This window comes from Musca domestica, unplaced genomic scaffold, assembly GCF_030504385.1.
Source record: "Musca domestica strain aabys unplaced genomic scaffold, Musca_domestica.polishedcontigs.V.1.1 13, whole genome shotgun sequence".
NCBI classification, from domain to species: Eukaryota; Metazoa; Arthropoda; class Insecta; order Diptera; family Muscidae; genus Musca; species Musca domestica.
In genome coordinates, this window is record NW_026712172.1 from 3,015,012 (window position 1) to 3,037,392 (window position 22,381).

Below are 22,381 nucleotides of genomic sequence, written 5' to 3' on the forward strand. Positions count from 1 at the left end.
ATTTAACAGATCCCTGCTTGTTATTTAGTTTTTCGTAACATTTGAGACCGTGAGCAAGTCTCTCTCATAATTTCAATCTGTTTTTATTTTAAACATTCCGCCTTCTCATTCACGCAATGTAGCGAAATCACATACGTCACCGTTAAGTTAGAACATGACAACAATAGTTCTAAGTATACCATGTTAAGCATTCGCTTTGTAAACTTATCATAGAAAGAAGAAGACAAAAATAAAGAATTACTCACTTAATTGCTGTTACCTGTAACAATTATACCATGAAGTTTTATGTGGCGTTTCCACTGCACTTGATTCGCTCTCTATTCGTTGTTTGACCCTTAACTATGAAAAAACTACTTAATTCTTCACACAAAATTTCCTGAGCGAACACTCATATTTAAACATTGTTCAAATCAAATCACTCTCAGAACAACAAAAATATATGTCCCATCCCTAACAATTGAGAACATTTATCGAAAAAATTAATTATGACATTTAAAATTGAAAATAGAAAAATTTAATGAAATTTTGAAAAATTTTGGGAAGACTGAAATTTATGAATGAAAACTACAATGTAGAATAGCGTATGTACATTCAAACGAAAGTAAATTTTTTGTTCTCTCTCATTCGAGGTACGCATTTTGTCCACGAGTTAAAATGACCACAGAAAACAGGAAACAAAACAGGCAATATTTTCAAAATGTTTGTATCGGCAGAAAAAATGTTTGACAAGTGTCTCTCCAGCAGAATTTAAAAATAGAAAAATACACAAATATGCTCAAAATGTCAACATTTACACAAAAAGTTGGAGACGTGAATGAAAATTATAAAATTAATGTTATAATAAATCTTTGGGAGAAAAATAATCATTTCTTCTATCCATATTAGTGAGAATTTAATGTATTTTAGTAAAAAATCCCATTAAAATCAACAAACAAAATTTTGAAAAAAGGAATTATTTTACTATGAATTACGAATCGCGCCGTATGAACGGGTTAATTCGTGTACCTAATTCTGAGAGCGAACAACGTTGTTCGGTTTTCAATGGAAACATGCTATTACATTCCACCTGCGAGAAGTTAGCAACGTTGCTAACTATCGATAACATCGAATTTCACCAAAACTACAGGGTGTCTCAGAACATCGAAATTTCACATTTAATACTTTTCTTTCAACTGTGCGTCAGAGAAAAACCTGGATCCGGTTTGAAAACAAAATTTATTTATAAAATTATGAATGAAAAAGTCCATAAAAGAAACAAATGTTGTTCGTTTATGAATTCTCATACCCCAGTTATTAATTCCATATATAATATCGCAATCAGTTTGTGATACAACAACAGTTTTAAATTCTGATATTCCACTGATGGTCATGACGGGAATCTGGCTCTGGAAGCCTCCATATAAAGACGTCTAAAAAACTGTAAATGCCAAATGAAAGTGGAAGACCTTACGAGTATTTTGGCATATAAAATGTTCTCTAAGTCAGTTTTTGGTAGAACAAATTTTCCAATTTTCTAATATTCCACTGGTGGTCAGGACGGAAAACTGTGAATGCCAAATGAAAGTGGGAGCCCGTTCGAGTATTTTGGCATATAAAATGTTCTCCAAGTCAGTTTTTGGTACAACAAATTTTCCAATTTTCTGATATTCTACTGGTGGTCAGGACGGGAATCTGGCTCTGGAAGCCTCCATATAAAAACGTACAAAAAACTGTGAGTGCCTAATGAAAGTGGAAGCCCTTACGAGTATTTTGGCATATAAAATGTTCTCCAAGTCAGTTTTTGGTATAACAAATTTTCCAATTTTCTGATATTCCACTGGTGGTCAGGACGGGAATCTGGCTCTGGAAGCCTCCATATAAAAACATCGAAAAAAACTATTGTGATTGGAACTAAATGTAAGATTTAATTGATAAATGTTTAATACATTTTCTAACAAACACTTCGATTTAAGACTTAGTTGACAAAGGTCAGCATGTATGGGGGTAAATTGAGTATCGGATGTGAAAATTTTTGTGTTGTAAGACCTAGAATGCAGCGAGGCTGATCAACCATTGCATTTGTAAACTGATGACAGAATTCGTAATCTAAAATATAAGAAAAATAGTAAGAAATTCAAAACTGACTAAAGCTCAGTGAAATTGTCGTGTTTCTGAAACAAATGCCGGTGTGGATCAGGTCAATGCAAATTGTCACAATTTTTGAAAAGTATGTTCCTTATCCATTTATACCCTCCATTATAGTATGGAGGGTATATTAAGTTTGTCACTTCGAAATATACATTTTAGATTCCACAAAATATATGTATTCTTCATTGGCATAAAATTCTATGTCGATTTAGCTAACCTGTATTTTTCTACCATAGGTAAACCATGTGTAGAAGAATACAGGTAGTCGCATCGACACAGCTGCTGGGACAATGAATTGTCAAACCAATTTCGGAATTGAAAATGTTAAATTAAAAATTATTTGGTTCCTCTTCTATTGAGCTTAGAAACTTGTCACTTGGGTAAAAAAAGTTTATTTGTCATAGAAGTTATTTTTAAAATAACATTGGGGAGAATATCCCAGACAAAACACAAGGCAACTGATGAGGATTGGTGGCTCTTTCCGAATCGTAGGTATCCCCTTTCTTACCCCCTGGTACACATTACCATCGTTTTTCTCTAATAAACAAACGTTGTTTTTATAAAAACAACAGTAAAGGGATTAAGGCTGACCATTTTGCAACAACGAAATTATTGAAATTTGTACAAATTGTTGAAAATACATATCATAAAAACCTCCGATTTGCATCGTATAAGTATACATATAAAAATCTACTTATTTTTGACAAAACATTTTACATTTTTTAACATATCAATATTCCCAAGCGTTGCTGCATCTACCTGTATTCTTCTACCATGGGTTAACCCGCCGAATCTATTAAACACAGTTAGCATGGTAGAAAAATACAGGTAGATGCATCAACGCTTGGGAGCATCGACGTGTCAAAAAAATTAATTTTTTTTCAAATATAAGTAGATTTTTATATATTTTCTTATACGACGTCATTCGGAGGTTATTATAAAAGACCTTTTTCAACAATTTGTACAAATTTAAATAATTTTTCATTTAACATTTACAATTCCAAAATTCGTTTGACAGTTCATTGGCCCAGCAGCTGTGTCGATGCGTCTACCTATATTCTTCTACCATGCCAGTGAGTTCATCATCCTTAGTCTATACGTACCATTGTAATATCGTGTGTTCTAACTCCAAAGCATGGTAGAAGAATATAAATCATTAAGTAAATTAGTCAATAAATGTATATTATAAATGTATATTATTATATTATATTATTATTAGTTAGAGATTAGATTAGATAAGGTGACAGGAAGGTAATTTTCACAAAATGCAATATATGCCAACTCTGCAATGAGACTGATATTGCAGTTTAAAGAATCCGGGTTTATTTAAATATTCTACACAAATCTAATAATGTATAATCATTGATTAATTTACTTAATAATTTATATTTGTTTTCGATGTTGACAGATACAGCAGCTCTTAAGACGGCGTTAAATATTTAAGATATTGTGCTATTCACTCTCCTATCTTTGGATCATTGTAGAAGAATACGGGTAGATGCATCAACGCTTGGAAACATTGATATGACAAACAATTTTAAATGTTTTTTCAAATATAAGTAGATTGTTACATGTTTTCTTATACGACGTCATTTCAAATTTAAATAATTTTTCATTCAACATTTTCAATTCCAAAATTGGTTTGACAGTTCATTGTTCCAGCAGCTGTGTCGACGCGTCTACCTATATTCTCTACCATGGTTAGAACACACGATTGTACAATGAATGGTACGTTTAGACTATAGATGATTAACTGGGCTTAATAGATTCGGCGGGTGAACCCATGGTAGAAGAAGCAACACTTCGGAACATTGAGATGTGAAAAAAATTTTAAAAGTTTTGTCAAAAATAGGAAGATTTTTTATATGTATTCTTATACGATGCAAATCGGAGATTGTTATGATATGTATTTTTCAATAATTTTTAATTTAACATTTTCAACTATAAAATTGGTTTGACAATTTATTGTCCCAGCAGCGACTATCTATGTGTCGATGCGACTACCAGTATTTTTTTACACACGTTTTACCAATGGTAGAAAAATACAGGTTAGCTAAATCGACATAGAATTTTATGCCAATGAAGAATACATATATTTTGTGGAATCTAAAATGTATATTTCGAAGTGACAAACTTAATATACCCTCCATACTATAATGGAGGGTATAAATGGATAAGGAACATACTTTTCAAAAATTGTGACAATTTGCATTGACCTGATCCACACCGGCATTTGTTTCAGAAATAAGACAAATTTGAGTACCTATGTTTTAGTCAGTTTTGAATTTCTTACTATTTTTCTTATATTTTAGATTACGAATTCTGTCATCAGTTTACAAATGTAATGGTTGATCAGCCTCGCTGCATTCTAGGTCTTACAACACTGTCCACCATTGTTGAAATTCGCATATCCGATACTCAACGTACCCCTGTACATGGTGACCTTTGTCAACTAAATCTTAAATCGAAGTGTTTGTTAGAAAATGTACTAAACATTTTTCAATTAAATCTTGCATTTAGTTCCAATCACAAAAGTTTTTTTGATGTTTTTATATGGAGGATTCCAGACCCAGATTTCCGTTCTGATCACAGAAGTTTGAAAATTTTGTCCTACCAAAAACTGATTTTGGACTAAGTATTGATACGAAAATGTTCGTGAAGACCTCCTCGTTAATTCTAATATTTCATTTCGGACGAGGTTTGTATAGGGAAGCTTCCAGAGCCGATCTTCTGTCCTGACCACCAGTTGGAAATCAGAAAATCTCCAACTTTGTTCTACCAAAAACTGATTTTGGACTAAGCATTGATACGAAAATGTTCGTGAAGGCCCCCTCTTTAATTCTAATAGTTCGCATTGGACGAAGTTTGTATTGGGAAGCCTCCAGAGCCGATCTTCTGTGCTGACTATCACTTGGAAATCAAAAAATCTCCAAATTTTCTTCTACTAAAAACTGATTTTGGACTAAGTATTGATACGAAAACGCTCGCGATGACCTCCACTTTTATTATAATTGTTCATTTTGGACGAGGTTTGTATAGGGAGGCCTCCAGAGCCGATCCTCTGTCCTGACCACCTGTTGGAAATCAGAAAGTATCCAACTTTGTTCTACCAAAAACTGATTTTGGACTAAGTATTGATACAAAAATTTCGTGAAGATCCCCTCTTTAATTCTAATAGTTCGTTTCGAACGAGGTTTGTATAGGGAAGCCTCCAGAGCCGATCTTCTGTCCTGACCACCAGTTGGAAATCAGAAAATCTCTAACTTTGTTCTACCAAAAACTGATTTTGGACTAAGTATTGATACGAAAATGTTCGTGTAGACCTCCTCTTTAATTCTAATATTTAGTTTTGAACGAGGTTTGTATAGCGAAGCCTCCAGAGCCGATCTTCTGTCCTGACCACCGGTAAGATCTAGCTGGAAAATTATGCTGTTTTTGAATTGATTTGATAATGGTCTTTCGCATGAAACCATTGAGAAATGACTTAAATTTTATTATATGGAACTATTTACTACCCCCATTGAATTTTTGATTTATAATTTCATTAAATAATTATTTTATTTGTTATTATTATTTTTCATCAACACCGTTGAAAAAAGGTACTAAAAGAGAAATTGGGCGTCACACTGTGAATTTCGATAACTCGTTGTTATCGAAAGTTAGCGTCGTTGCGAACTTCACGCACCTATATTTTATTACTACCATGGTGGAAGAATACAGGTAGTCGCATCGACACAGCTGCTGGGACAATGAACTGTCAAACCGAATTTGGAATTGAAAATGTTGAATGAAAAATTATTTAAATTTGTAAAAATTGTTGAAAAATTCATAATATAACAACCACCGAATTGCGTCGTATAAGAAAACATTTAAAAATATACTAATTTTTGATAAAACATTTTAAAAATTTTGACATATTAATGTTCCCAAGCGTTGATGCATCTACCTATATTCTTCTACCATGATTACTACTACCTGTACTGTGCGCTGTGCGTATCTTTTTCGACTTATTTTAAACTTATTTTAATATCTTTCTTGCAGATCAGTTATCAACGGTCGTTGTGATGTGTGTTGTGAAATTTGGTTTCGGCTTTGTGACAAAATTCTGGCCGCCCGGACAAAAAATAAAGCCAATTGCGGCTAGTTTCCCTCCAAATAAGGCATATTTCGTGCAATCACAATTTTGGCAAACTACTCAACTCGATTTGTGCGATTCACATAAACATTCAAAGAAAGTCTTTGAAGATTGTTGAATTCTATCCGGGATTCTAGGGTCTTTGTATTGGTAGAAACGGGCTATGTCTTAAAATGTGGTGTATACATTGACGCTAGTGTGTGGCTAATATATATGGAATCCTAAATAAAATCGTACTTCGATTTCACTCCAGTCATTTATTCAAAATATTCAAGTCACATAATGTTAATTGTTTTATGAGGACACCTGGGATTTCGATTCTTAAGTCTTAAAATAATTTCAACTAAGGACCATTTGGTGTAGCTATGATCCAGCTAACGTTTTAGTCGTATTTTCAGCAGAATCATGGAAAATGTTCAACATTATCCGTGCTCTGATCTTATAGAGCGTAAAAATGTAGACTTACACCAATTTTCTCGATTAACTCTCAGTTGCCTTATCTAAATTTTCAAATCGCTCAAAAATTTCTTTATATGCATATCAAACTACATTTATTTATTTTATTTAAATTTGTTATTAAATTGGTTCCAGTTTTTTGGTATCGCACCGTTGAAAAAAAGTATTATGTATAAAATTTCAATGTTCTGAATCACCCAGTAGTTTTAGGAAAACCGAAGTTATCAATAGTTAGCAATGTTGCTAACTACACCCAGATTACATTCTTCCAGGTTCTTGGGCAGATCATATATCATACGCATTTTTACACTATTTAAAAATCGATTCATAGTTTCCTGACAATGAGGTAAAGAGTTTTGTAATTCCATTTTTTTTGCATTAATTTATTAATTTTTAAGGCATTTACGCTTAAAAATGGTAGTGCGATCATTTTCTTCTACCAGCAAATACATGAAATATCTTCCGGAAGAGCTGAAAAAGTTAACAGCATCATACTTAGACAAAATAGAAGAAAATGTTGTGTTACGGCAACACAATAATAATGTTCAGCTTTTACGTGAACTTGTAAACAATTTAAAAACAGTCTGTGAATATGACACATTGAAAACAGAACTTTTAAAACTACCAAATTCAACTCACCCTAGACTGCGAGAATACGGAACTGAACCTAAACAAATAGAAATTTTTGAACCCAACAATTATAATGAGAAAGCTACAGAATTTTCCGAGGCTTCGAAATATATGAACATATTTCGTATGGACCATTTGGGAAATTATACGGGCCACAAAAGTTATTACTTGTTCGGGAAATTGGCAGAATTGGAGCACGCCATAAAGGAGTATGCTGTAGGCCATCTTCAAGATAATGATTTCGATATAATTTCTGTGCCAGATATTTTGCCAAAAAGCACAATAGAAGGGTGTGGTATGCAGACCGATGGCGAAAGAACGCAAGTATGAAAAACATTGTTTATATAAGTTTAAAGAAAAAGGGACTAAATGCAGGCTTTAGGGCGCCAGAGGATCATTTTGAAAACTTTGTCAGAAGTACCACGATGCAGAACAAGAGCTCTTTGAAAGTTCAGTCAGTCTTTGGTACTCCAAAAGGTACATGTCAATATTATTGTTCGATGTGCGTTGATAAGGTAGTACCGCTCAATGAAAGATCTCTCCAGGAGCCGAACAGAAAACATCTATATTTAAAATCAATTTCCGATACCGAAATATTTTCGTCTTTTTGAACATTCTTATTTTTACAATGAGGCCCACTGCCCGAATACTGTTTTTTGGTACGTTCCTGCTATTAATATACATACATACATATGTTTAAAGAAAGACTAAAAACATTCATTGAATATCATTCGCTTATGTCTTTATACTTTTAATACCCTCCAACATAGTATAGAGTGTATATTAAATTTGCCAATCCGTGTGTAACGCCTCGAAAAAAGCTTTTAGACTCCACAAAGTATAAATATTCTTGATCAGTATATCAGTGTTGATTTGTCTCACATAATTAGAATTTATTCCTTAATCCGGATTTATTCAGCCAGGTTTACAGGTTTTTATCCGGTTGTACCTATCTAACAAGTGGTCATATGATGGGTCACAGTAATACAAGAAAATTTCTAGAGTAATACAAGAAAATTGTTATTTTTGTAGCGGAACTTTTTGAATATGGACCTATTATGGGATATTAAAAACGGCAACATTCATTGTAGTCTACTCTGGCCTTTCTAAAATGATACCATATGATGAAATGGTACCAATGATATCTCTTTTAGTTCCGACGATATTCGTGTTGCAAATCATGAAATTGCGATTTTCTCCACTAATAAGTATCTAACCTTTATAGCTTTGTATATAGATTTATTGATATTGAATTTAAAGTCGAATTCCGGCTACTTAAAAAAGTTATAAAGTTTAGAGAATAAAGTTTAGGATCGCGTAGTCAGTGTTGGACATACCCCAGAGAAGAAAGGTGCAAATTATACCCATTTTGTTGGTAACGATTTTGTAGAACCGGATAAAAACCGGATGGTGTATCCAAACTTTCGGGTCAAATAACCGGGTAATCGAGTATTCCCCCTCAAAAAATTGTTTCCCTTAATAAATTAAAAATATCTACCTGCGGTAAAAATTTCAAAAAGATCGAGCGTAGCCCTTAAACTCACCTTGCTCCAAAAGATTTTCTTATGCGATGACGTTTAGAGGTTGGGATAATATATAATTTTCAAAAAAATTCCCTAAACTAAAATTTTTTTTCATTCAAAATTTAGAATTACTTTTAGGCAGTAAAAGGAAATTGATTACTACGGCGAATGAAATAAAATAATAGTTAAATGATCTGAATATAAAATAATCACTGAAACGTAATTAAATGTGATGTTTCTGAAACGTGGCTAAAATGTAATGTTCTGGACACTGAGTTATTCATTGATAATTATCATGTTTAGAGAAGGGATAGCGTAATGAGAAAAACTATTTGTGCAAAATGAAATGTCATAGTTAACGCTATCTTTTTAACTTCTTCATATATTTCACCTAATTCTGAACTTGAAATCTTTTTAAACTGTGCGATTTATTTGTTAAGTGTCTTCATTGCTTACAGGCTATTTTTCGTTAATTTGTGTAAGGGATTCTAACTAACTTGGATATCCGGTCCCTATGTACATCCTGTTGATAAATCTTGGATTGAGAAACTCTTCATTTAATTTATTTCTGCTCATGCTTGGATTGATAGGCGTAACTTTGGGAAAACAAACTTCACTTTCTTTTACCGAGCACTATATTGCGTCATAATGACAACATTGGCTCATGTCTTTCAACATTTTATGAGAAACGTAATTTGCATTATCTATCTCTGTACCGACAATTAAACAAAATATAGATCTGTTTACTGTTTTAAAAGTCGAGTACTGCGCTGAATTTTTTAAAGTATTTTTCCGCAAGGAATATATGCTACTCTGTAAACTCCAACATTTAATATGATGAGATCATAACTCAGAGATTGCTAGTTTATTTGTCGACTTTTTTCATCTTACACCCCAAAACATTTTAAAGTTTCTTATAATTGTAATGTTAAGAAAATAAATATTTTTTCTCGTATTATCTTAACAGATATTGATTATTGCGTTATTGAAGCAAAATCTTTATTAGTCTTCACCGTACGAAGAGGTTGATGATCCTTACGTAACTCAAAGTATATTATTATATCTGGTTTGTACAGTATTAGAATATGGCTTTATATTGCGAAGGCCACTTTATAAATTTTACTCTGATAAAATTGAATCAGTACAAATTAAGTTTTTATAATTTTCGCTCCACGTGGTTTGTAGGAGAGCTCCATGCAGGGAACTGTACATATAGTTCAAAGTTTTGATATAAGACCCATATAACAGTACCGCCGCAAATTGGGTATTTTTTGATGTTTTTTTTTACAATTTTCACCAGAATGTTTCAAGTTTTGTATTTGAACACCGTAATGGGCACCACCTTCTACTTCTAAAAATGTCTACATGTCCACCTCTTCGTATAGCCCCCATATAGTATGGTATATCCCTATATTCGGGTTTGTGAAGATTTTAGCCATATTGATCAACAGAATTATATGGAGTTCGTGGTAGGTCCGCGTTTTCGTATAGCCGTCATATAACGGTACCTCTAGGTATTCGGTGTTCTGAAAATTCTATTTACACTTTTCATCGGAATTATTTTAAATTTTAAATATGGCAAATAGATACTACTTTCTGTGACTGATAATTATCTGTGCAGATCCATGGAGTTTTTAAAATTTTAGTAGCATTTTGCAACAGAATTTTTATAACAATTTGCAAGTTAGTTGCAAATGGTGGAGGTTATTTAAACTTCGGCCCGACCGAAATTAGATTCTATTTTACTTGTTTCTTTTTTAACAACTCTCCTGAGCTATATGCGAACATAACGACGCAAATAATCCGTATACGCACCCGGATATAATGATCCACAAACTGCCCTAATTATTTGCAATATAGCATTTGTTAAACCAATTATTCATTAGCGTATCAACAATTAATATATTCTTACATATTTCTAAACAAAAACATAAAAACTTTAATGAATCATTTTTTCATGCCTTTTTATTCCCTATATATCACGGTAGTATATAAAGATGCATATGTATGCATGCTTATTTCACTTCGATGGCAAATTTGGTTACATTTTTCTATGTGCACTATATAATAAAATTATCTTTTCCCCGTTGACTTTGATTTTTTTTTCAATGGGGATGTGCAGCAGATTGAAGTTATAACAGAAAATAACTACTTTATTACTCAGAAATTAGAGCAGAAGAAGTAACTAACAGCGTAACACCCTTAAATTTGAATCAAACCCCTTGGACTGTCGGTTCTATGTTCCAGATTGACTCGAAGGAACCAAACTTCGACCAGTAACCGACAACCCTGCAAATACATGTTCGTGTTTTTTTGATGTGGGAGCAACATTACCCGAAATGTTTTATCCATGGCCGAGCGGGTGTTAAGGCCAATCCCGGACCATGGTTCTGCTCCGTTTGTCATAATCGCTTCTACACAGATCAGTCTCGGTGAGATGTAACGGATACATTGAGTGGTTGCATTGATGTGGCTTAAATCGGAGACAGGAGTATAACGATAGGGAAATTGCTTCCTGCTGGGCCAATGAAGACCTCAGTAAGTCATCTTCATTGTCCACGTGTTCATTTCATCCACAAGATCCACAATCACGGTGTCCAAACTTATCCATTACCATGGGTATTGATCAATGTAGCTTTAGTTTTATTCCAGTTGATCACAAATCCATTAAAAGAAATCCACGGTGAAGGAGAAAAGGCAATAGAGTTCACCAATTATCTAACCTATGAATTATCAACCGCTCTGAAGACAACATGGATGTCATACAAAAACAGACAGCATCAGCTGTCAACAACTGATTGCATGATGTCATTAATACACATGATAAGGGTTAGGTTAAAGGATACGTAGTTGTTTAAAACACAGCCACTCCACTCGGTGATCTGCTGGCCCATTGTGTTCATCCTATTTGGAGAAAAGGTTTAAGTTTAAGTTTAAGAAGAGTGTGAAAGTGTATCCACGTTGTGATCAGCGTATTGTCTTTAGCCATTTTAATCTTCTGGCTAATTGATAAAAATACTTGTAAGAAGTGACACAATCGTTCACTGAGCTATCGATCTCTGGATCTACTCAGATCCGCCTCTGGTCAATTCATCTGCTGATTCATTGCCGGATATGTTACAATGACCACGGACCCAACAAAGTTTGACAGATGTCTTAAACTTTTCCATAGCATTTCTCCGGATCTCCGTATATTCAAGCTTTTATAGAAGACTCCAGCTCCCGTGCACTTTCCATCTTTGAACCATCGGCATAGCGGGCTTTACCGTTAAAAGGTGGTGTGTTCCGGGTCCAGATGTCCCTGTTTGGTATATGGATGTCCAGTGTTTGGAAACGTTGCCTGGGTAATATAAAATCACTGGTTATAGCCCGACCTCCCATACCCTCAACATACTTAAGAATATTGTCCAAGAGAACTGACTCCGCCTTTGATCAAGTTCATTGAGTCGTAGGGCACACCTAGCAGCTTGTTCCTCTACAAAAAGACTTAAGGGTTTAAGGTTATGTAGGGTGTCAAGTGCAGATTGGGGTGTGCTTTTAAAGGCACCTGTAATTAGTAACGATGCTACTCTTTGGACTTTATCAATGTTTTTGCTGAATGTAGCTTTGCCAAAAGCTTGCCACCACAATAGCCCACTAAGTAAGAATCAATCCCACGGCAGCGGGTTCTACGACACCGGATTGACCCGAAACAACAACATTCCAGTTTCGGCCAGCGGCTGCCAACCCAGTATATACATGTTCGTGTTTGTTTATTTTTCTGTTTTGGGAGCAGCACATCCCGGAATGCTTGCTCCGGATTCTTTTGGTCCGTGCCGGGCTTGAGGAAAACCCCGGACCATGGTTCTGTACGGTTTGCCAAAACACCATCCACCATAGATCAGTCTCGGTGCGATGTAATGGATGCAGAGGATGGGTGCATTTTAGAAATTGTTCCGGTTTAACCCGGTTGCGAGACTATAGCGATAGGGACTATGTTGCTTCGTGCTGCACCAACGTAGTCCCCAGTGAGTCCACGACCTCGTCGTCACCTTCCGAGTCGTCGTCAGAGTATGGGACTCCCCCGCAGTCTCCAGAACAGCAACATTTACCGCAGCCCTTAACGCCACATTTTGCTGTTCCAATTCCGGACAATGCATCATTCTTGCAGTTCAATTGCAACGGACTCCGAGGTAAAATTGATGAGATAGTGGATTTTATGAATCGGAGGAATATTAAGATCGCAGCGGTGCAGGAAACCAAGCTCAATGAAAATTGTAGCTTACAACGTTGCAATGGTTACAACGTATTAAGGAAAGATCGCACCAGAAGTGGAGGTGGGGGATTAGCGTTCCTGATACACCATTCTGTTCAATACAGACCTATCTCGCTTGAGCTAGTCTCTAGTGACCCGTACATGGAGTGTATGGGGGTAGCAGTCAAGTGTGGTACTGCCGAGGTAGAGGTGCTTAATGTGTATATCCCGCCGGTTAATAGCTGTGAACCGCGATACTTGCCTAATATAAGCCCACTTTTGGAAGGCAATAACCGCCTGGTACTAGGGGACTTCAATGCCCACCATGAGTTGTGGCATTCCGTCCTAGGTAATGACCAGAGGGGATCAGCGTTGGCAGAGCAGATTGACTGCTCCACATTTTGCACGGTAAACGAGGATGCCCCCACCCGAATTAGAGGAGAGTGTCACAGTTCGCCAGATTTAACCATCGTGTCACCCGGTCTGATAAATGACGTGACTTGGCAACCCGTCATTTCTCTTGGCTCAGACCATCTCCCGATAATCGTCTCCATCAGCAGATCGCCCGATTTCATAACCTCTGAACGCCGCACTTTCCTTAACCATGGGAAAGCCCACTGGCCCGAGTTCAGAGAGTTCACCAACCTTCGCTTCAGAGAACTGCCCAATCCTTCTAATGTTCGGGTAGCTGAAAGGATTTTCCGGGACATCATCAAAGCTGCAGCCGCTCGCTATATACCTGCTGGTCGAATACCCGAAGTAAGACCAAATTTCCCAGCAGAGGCAGCGGTATTAACGAATGAGCGTGATGAGCTCCGACGTACCAACCCTACTGATCCCAGAGTCAAGGAACTGACAGTGGAAGTCAACCGGTTGGTACAGGAGCATAAGCGGAAAAAGTGGCTAGACCATCTGAAGTGTTGCAACATTGGAACCGATTTGAGTAAACTGTGGGTAACGGTAAAGTCACTCTCGAACCCTGGAAAAAAGGATGATAGGACAGCAGTCACATTTAACGACGTAACTGTGACTGATCCGAAGAGGTGCGCTGGCTGTTTTAACCGCCAATTTGTCGAGCACCCCGAGAGTGATAGGGCGAGGCGAAGAGTACTACGTCGTATAAGAGCTCTTCCCGCCGAGGATGTACCTAAACAGTTTACGATGGGTGATGTTGTGAATGTCATCCGAAACGCTAAGTCATCTAAAGCGTTGGGCCCGGACGGAATATCAATGGTAATGTTGAAGCAACTGGATACGCCGGGAGTTGAGTATTTAACCAAAGTCCTTAACTTGTCGTTAGCCACCCACATAGTTCCCGAAGCCTGGAAAATGGGCAGGGTGGTCCCGCTACTGAAGTCTGGCAAGGATGCCAGCAATGGCGAATCGTACAGGCCAATTTCGCTTTTGTCGCCAGTAGCAAAGACTCTCGAGGCCTTACTCCTCCCCAGTATCAGAGGAAGCTATTCAGTTGCTAACCATCAACACGGTTTCCGTCCACTACATAGCACTACAACAGCATTGCACACCATATCCACACATATCAGTCGAGGACTCAACCAGAACAGGCCGTGCCACAGAACAGTAGTGGTGGCTCTCGACCTTTCAAAGGCCTTTGATACGGTCAACCATGCCACGCTGTTCGAGGACGTTGAGAACACTACCCTCCGGCCATATTTGAAACGTTGGATAGTCAACTATATGTGTGGACGCCAGTCGTACGTGGAATTCCGGAATAAGAAGTACAAGCCTCGTAGAGTGAAACAGGGAGTTCCCCAAGGTGGGGTGATATCTCCGGAACTGTTTAACCTCTACCTTTCCGGAATTCCGCGCCCTCCAGACGGTATCGAGATCGTAACTTATGCGGATGATTGTACGATCATGGCGTCGGGTCCTGTAGTTGATGACATATGTGTCAGGGTGAATAACTATCTCGCGGAGCTTGCCGCCTTCTTCCACGCGAGGAATATGAGAATATCCGCCACTAAATCCACGGCTACACTATTTACCACATGGACTGCGGAGATGAGCACACAGCTGAATGTGCAGATCGAGGGGCATATAATTCCGACCATAATTTACGTTCGATAGCATGTTCAAGTCTTCCGCGCAAGCCACAGCTATTTGCGAAAAAATGAAAAGTAGGAACAAGGTCCTCAAGGCGCTAGCCGGCAGCACTTGGGGTGCGGATAAGGAAACCTTGTTGACCTCTTATAAAGCGATAGGTCGGTCTGTGGTTAGCTATGCGGGTCCAGTGTGGTCGGCGAATACAAGTGCAACGCAGTGGAAAAGTATTCAGACCTGCCAGAATGCCGCCCTGAGAACTGCAACAGGGTGCCTCCTCATGACGCCTGTGGACCACCTACATGAGGAGACGAAGGTTCTTCCCTTACGTCAGCATAATCATATGTTTTCGTTGCAGTACCTGCTTGGGTGTTATCGCGGGAGTCACCCTAACCACCATATGGTGGATAGAACTCCCCCACCCAGGCGTGTCAGGAAGGACATGCACGATCTAGAGAGAGAGGTCCAGCAATATAAGAGAGAGCCTCTAGATCATGAAGCCTATCAAGCGGGTCTGAATAGCATTCATACTGATGCAGTCGCAGAGGTAGTTAATAATTACAGTATGAATGCCATACTCGGAGTCCACCCCCCATCCATTGCAGCTGAAGAACGTCGGCTGCCTAGGCAAACCAGGGTAGTTTTGGCCCAACTACGTTCAGGATGGTGCAGCCGTCTTAATTCGTATTGGGCACGAATTGATAAGGATGTGCGGAACGCCTGCCCAGCGTGCGATACAGGCCCGCACAACACGCTGCACTTGTTTAATTGTCCAGCCAAACCTACCCAACTCCGTCCAGAGGATCTATGGCTACAGCCCATAAAGGTAGCAGAATTCCTAAACCTGGACATTGAGGAAGAACCGGATTAGTCGAAAAAAAAAAAACAACAGAACGTGTAAAACTGCTACAATAACTAAGTAAGAATTGGTCGAACTACAGATTCATATATCCATTTGATTATAAGTGGCTTAAGTCCCCAGCTCTTACCTATGGAGTTTCTGCAAGAGTAGAGAGCGATTAAGCATCTCTTCACTCGCTCCTCGATATTCCTTTTCTAATTTCATTTTTGGTTAAAGGTAGTACCGAGGTACTTAGCTTCCGTTGATAGTCTTAACCTAACGAAAAATCTGGGATTTTCCACCTCCTTTGAAAAATACCAGCTCACGCCGAGTCCGCTGCATCGTGCCAATCTACCGCAATCGGCAGAACCACATCGTCAGCGTAAGCCACTACTTTTGTTCCGTCATGTTCCAGGTCCTTTAGGATATCGTTTATCACCAGAAGCAAGAGTAATTGTGAGATAACCTCTGCTTGTGTGGTACCCTTAGTAACTGATTTCTTGACAGAGCTCTCCCCAATGCATGAATTGATGATTCTGCTACTGAGCATTACATCAATCCATTCAATTAGGGGTGGTGGTAAACTAAGTTTTATAAGGCAACCATGAATTGCCTCAAGTGTAACATTGTTGAATGCGCCTTCTATATCGAGAAAGGCTGCCAAGGTGAAGAACGGGTAGTTCAGGTTCTTCTCCACAAAACCCACTGTATCATGCGGCGCTGTTTTAACATATTTACCTTTCGTGTAGGCATGTTGATCAGTGCTGATTGAAGTCAAGGATAGTTGAGATCTGATTTCAATATCTATTATTCTCACTAGGGTTTTCAATGAAAAAGACGAAAGACTGATAGGCCTGTAGTATTTTGGAAATACATAATTTGGGAATATAAGTGACTGTAATTTCCCTCCACAGTGATGGAATGACAGAGAGGCGTAGACAAGCCCTAAAGATCACATCCAGAAATGGTATTATTACCGTCGATGCGTGTTGTAACATGGCGGAACAATGCCGTCCGGTCCCGGAGACTTGAAAGGTTTAAAGGAGTTTATCGCCCATAAAATTATGAGGGTGCTTATAATCCTATCAATCAGACTCAACTCCACTACCCCACAGTGCTGACTATATTGCTCTGTCAGTCAATCATTTCTCGCATCTGTGCAGTTGAGAAAGTGAGTGCTGGCTAGCAGATTGAGAGTCTCTAGAAAAGAGTCAGTCCAACTTCCATCTCCTTGTTCTATGCATCCAATGGATTTAGGGTCCTTTGAAAGAACCTTACGAAATCTGGAAGCTTCATTGGCATTTTCTACAGACTCAGTAAAACACACCCATGGTAACCTTTTAGCCCCCTTGATCTCCCTGTTGTACCTGTTGAAAGCATATTTGTATGCTTCCCAGTCCGTACTCAGTTTTATCTTGTTGGCCCTATTATATAAGCGTCTGCTTACTTTCCTGAGCTTAACTATATCCTTAGACCCCCAAACAATTTGGCATCTTTTGCCAGGGAAGGTAAGCGGACAAGTTTTCTCATAACAACCAATCAGAATCTTTGCTATTAAAATAACGGAGTCATCAATGATTGAGGCAGTGGCTACCGGTAAAATACTTGTAGATTTCAGCATCAACTCAGTAAACTCCAAGTATTTGTCCTATCGAGCCTTTCTTGGATTCCTATGAGGTTTCTGATGCAGTCCCTCTACTGAGATTTGGTATGTTATCCTCCGATGATCCAAGAAGGAGCATTCGGCGGAAACCTTCCAATTCAGTGTAAAAGATTTATCCATGTTTGTAAGGGTGAGATCAATGACCTCCTCCCTATGTTCATTTTGAAAAGTAGCCTCGTTTCCTCTTTTACCTATTTTGGGATTATGTTTAAGGATATAATCAAAAATGGACACAACTCTGGCATTGGTATCCATACTGCCTCATTGAAAGTGGTGGGCGTTGGCGTCGTATCCAACGACGAGATTGCCCTTGCTTTCCAGCTCCGTTAACAGCTTTTCTACTACCTGGCCTGGCGGGTTGGGGTGTTCATAAGATAGATATTGGAAGACAAAAATGAGGATTCTTTCAGATCGTTTCTCCAGCGTAACCGTCGTGGCGTCTCCTTCGCTGAAATTGTAAAGAAAAATTAAGTTAAAACTCTTTTTAGCGACGATACATGTTCTAACCTTTTCTCCGTAGGTGGTAGAGTAGGATATTTTTGAATATATAGTGTTCTTGGACCAGGGCTATGTCAACTTCAGTTTTAGTGAGGGATAGGAGAAGTTCGGCAGACGGAGTCGAATCCATCCCGTGCCGAAATTCAGTTTCCCCCATGAGCCTGAAGATATTCCTGGCCAGCAGTATCAACAGATACCTTGATAACCAGGCCTCCTCCATCTGTACTTGAACAGACTAATCGCCAGTTGTCCGTACAGAGATTGAGATTTTTTCCTAGTATTATCAGCATACGTGCCGTGTCTACCGAAAGTGGTGGCACCAATGCTGATAATACCTTTCTTCAGGGTATATCCTTCAGGGATGCAGCCGCTATTTCGCTTTCCTCCCAAAGTCCGCGAAAGTCATCTACTGCGGGTACAAGGAAGTTTTTAGACTCCTCGTTTTCGCAGCAAATGACCTTCATTCCTTCAGTGCAGCCCCTTAGGATCTTCCCCTAGAAAAACTAGCTCCTTCAGACGGTCCTCAATGAGCATTAAACGACTTTCGCTGATTTTGCCTTCCGGCTCAGTACGATCAATAACTGCTACACGGAGGTTGTCCGGGTACACAGTTTGGGAAAATTTCCTTTTTCTGCTGGTTCGAAGGTTGGGGTTTGGTAGATTCAGTTTTGGCTTTAGTAGACTTAAGTTCTACAGAAGCTTATTGAGTCGTAGCAACCATTACCTTCTTTTTAGATAGCGCAGCTGGTGGAGCCTCGGGTTGTGGTTCCTCTGTCGACCGTCCCCTCTTCATCGTTAAACGAGATGAGCTTTTGGTCTCATTCGGTTCCACCGAGGAATCGACTCCACCTTCATTGCCCATCATGATTTGTGGCATTTTGCGCGGTAAACCATATTTCGCACAGTAAACGAGGATGTCCCACCTGAATAACAGGAGAGTGTTACAGTTCGCCAGACTTAACCATTGTGTCACCCGGTCTGATAAATGACGTGACTTGGCAACCCGTCATTTCTATTACCTTAGACCATCTTCCGATAATCCTCTTAATCAGCAGATCTCTGAACGCCGCACTTTCCTTAATCATGGAAAAGCATATTGGCCTGAGTTCAAAGATTACACAAACCTTCGCTCCAGATAACTATCCAACCCTTCTGATGTTCGGATAGCGAATTGGATTTTCCGGGACATAATCAAAGCTGCAGCCGCTCGCTATATACCTGCTGGTCGTATATCCGAAGTAAGACCAAATTTCCCATTAGAAGCAGCGGGATTAGCGAAAGAGCGTGATGAGGTCCAGCCCTACTGATGCCCGAGTCAGTGAACTGACAGTGGAAGTCAACAGGCTGGTCACAACACAAAAAATAATTGGACAACACAAAAAATAATTTTTCATCAAGATAACGCTCCAGCGAATAAGAATGTTGTAACAATGGCTAAAGTCAACGAATTAAAGTACGAGTTGCTTAACCACCCACCTTATTCTCCTGATTTAGCTCCCAGTGACTTGTTACTTGTTCGCAAAACTAAAAAAATGCCTTGCTGGCAAGCGCTTTACCTCAAATGAAGATGCAATTACAGTTGTAAACCACTATTTTGAAGAACTTAAGGAAAACTATTTTAATCAAGGTATAGAATTGATAGAAAAGCGTTGGATTAAGTGTATCGAAGCTTCAGGAGATAATATTGAAAAATAAAAATTTTTTGAACAACTAACTATTCTCTTTCATTGATAGTTTCCGAACCGCCCTCGTATATGTGTGGACGCCAGTCTTACGTGGAATTCCGGAAAAATAAGTCCAAGCCCCGTAGAGTGAAACAAGGAGTTCCCCAACGTTTGGAGATATCTCCGGAATTGTTTAACCTCTACAGAGAAATCCAGAAATCCGCGCCCTCCAGACGGCATCGAGATCGTAACACATGCGGATGACTGTACGATCATGGCGTCGGGTCCTATAGTTGATGACATATGTGTCAGAGTGAACAGCTATCTCGGGGAGTTTGCAGCCTTCTTCCATGTGAGGAATATGAAAATATACGCCACCAAATCAACGACCACACTATTTACCACATGGAGCTGAATGTGCCGGTCGAGGGGCACATAATTCCGACCACTAGCTATCCCAAAATCCTTGGGTTCATGTTCGACATCATGTTCAAGTCGTCCGCGCAAGTCACAGCTATCTGCGATAAATTGAAAAGTAGGAAAAAGGCCCTCAGGGCGCTAGATAATAAAGAAACCTTGTTGACAGAACTTCCGCACCCAGGCGTGTCAGGAAGGAGAGAGAGAGACCGAGGTCCAGCGATATAAGAGAGAGCCTATAGATCATGATGCCTATCAAGCGGGTCTGAATAGCATTCATACTGATGCAGTCGCAGACGTAGTTAACAATTACAGTATGAAAGCCATCCTCGGAGTCCACCCCTATCCACAGCTCAAGAACGTCGGCTGCCTAAGCAAACCAGGGTAGTTTTGGCCCAACTACGTTCAGTATGGTGCAGCTGCCTCAATTCATATTGAGCATGAATTTAGGCGAAATATCATTACTACTCCTTACGCCTCTCATTTCTCATCATAGCTTTACCACAAATCCTATATATATAAAAAATGCTCCTGTTATCATCCGCAGGTCGCTTGCGCGATTAAAAGTATGCAAGATCTATAAACACCCACGCCGACTTCACTACGTCAGTTTCCAAGCAGGCATTCTCTGGGGTTTTGTTTAATACCCACGGTAATGGTGGTATTGTAATTTATCGGAAGTTACTGTCTTGCTTTGCCGTGTATTGTTTCAGCTACTGAGTCTGTATTGTATTGATGCATTTTCATGTTAGAAAGATAGTGGTCGTATCTTTACTGTTATCGCAGGTGAATTATTATCTGGAATTCATCTCTGGCACCTTTTATTCAATTGCTCGTTGCGTAGTGATCATTTTTAGTTTTGCTAATGACTCCTGGGATTGTCATTTAACAACTATGATGATCTTCGCATTCTTCAATGTCATAATAATGATGTGCAATGTTGACTTAAATCTTTGAGATAGGTTTGTATTTGGTATGTCATATCGTAATACATATACATATGAATTATATATGAAACAGGTGATACATCTACGCACTCGTGTTCCATTACATTATATATATTGTTGCGTAATGTACTAATTGTAATGTGAATGAAAACTGAACATGGTCTCCCACTGAACATGACCACACGAAGACTTGTTTAGCATAGGCGCATGTGAATTGACGAGCTTGCACTTAACGCCGAAAATGAGGCGTACATGCAGTTGCTGTATAGAAGTTCAACCTAATATATGTTTAGAAGTGAACATAAAAGTATATTGAGTTTATTGAAGTGAACATGAAGTCTGTTTTGTTAGTAAGTTTAAAATAAGAGAAACCTTGTGAACTACGTTAAGTTTTGTGTTACTTTATTTAATTTAATAATATGAACCGAAATTTAATCAATAATAAACATTACAATAACAATAATAAACAATTTAACATTTACCAAGGTGTTTCAATCAAACTGATAGGTTACCAAGCCTTCATGTATATGAATTAAAACAAGCAATTATCATCGTTCTGAGTTACAACCAAGCTATTATTATAGCTATTTTGAAATATTAACAATACAATGGAAAAAACAAGTTCTTAAGTAGCATGAACCCCAGAGGTAATCGCGAGCTTAATTATGAAATCTCCATTAAAAAAAATATCAAATAGAACTCTGTAAGTTATGATGCGAAATTGCACATTTTCAGCTGACGAAACGAATCGAAAATTTTATCCTTACAAATTTAAAATATCGACCAAGAATTCAATTTTAAAATAAAATTGATTAGATTAATCTACAAAACTAAAATTATCTAAAATGCGTACGTAAATATACGTACACACTTATATATAGTATACACAAAAAATCTAACTTTGTAAATATGTGCCGAACAATGCAATTTTTACTAAGAATTTATGCTCATGTTATATTTGTTGTTAAATTTTATTTTATTTTTCCATTACGAACATGAGATCACAACACAAATGTGACGAAACTAATTGTGATAGCATTCGTAGAAAATAGAATGCCAAATGTACTGTTTTTGTTTTTTTCCAAATTATTATACCCTCCACCGTACATAGTATGGAGGGTATATTAAGTTCGTCATTAAGTTTGTAACTCATCGAAATAATCATTTTAGACATAACAAAGTATA

The 22,381-nt window shown here is 38.1% G+C and overlaps 1 protein-coding gene across 7 annotated transcripts in view; it reads left to right on the forward strand.

Moving 5' to 3' along the window:
- Positions 1-6,927: 6,927 nt before the first annotated feature.
- LOC101891437 (serine--tRNA ligase, mitochondrial) overlaps positions 6,928-22,381 on the forward strand; it is a 372,190-nt gene continuing 356,736 nt past the window's right edge. For 3 of the 7 annotated variants that reach the window (XM_059118499.1, XM_005175534.4, XM_059118496.1), the window contains exons 1-2: positions 6,928-7,064; positions 7,117-7,672. In XM_059118499.1, the coding sequence (XP_058974482.1) occupies positions 7,060-7,064; positions 7,117-7,672 (561 nt within the window). In that variant the 5' untranslated portion in view covers positions 6,928-7,059. Of the gene's footprint in view, positions 7,065-7,116; positions 7,673-7,730; positions 8,128-9,084; positions 19,796-19,902; positions 21,678-22,381 lie in introns of those variants that run through there. The other 4 variants (XM_059118497.1, XM_059118498.1, XR_009341569.1 and 1 more) reach the window with 4 other exon arrangements.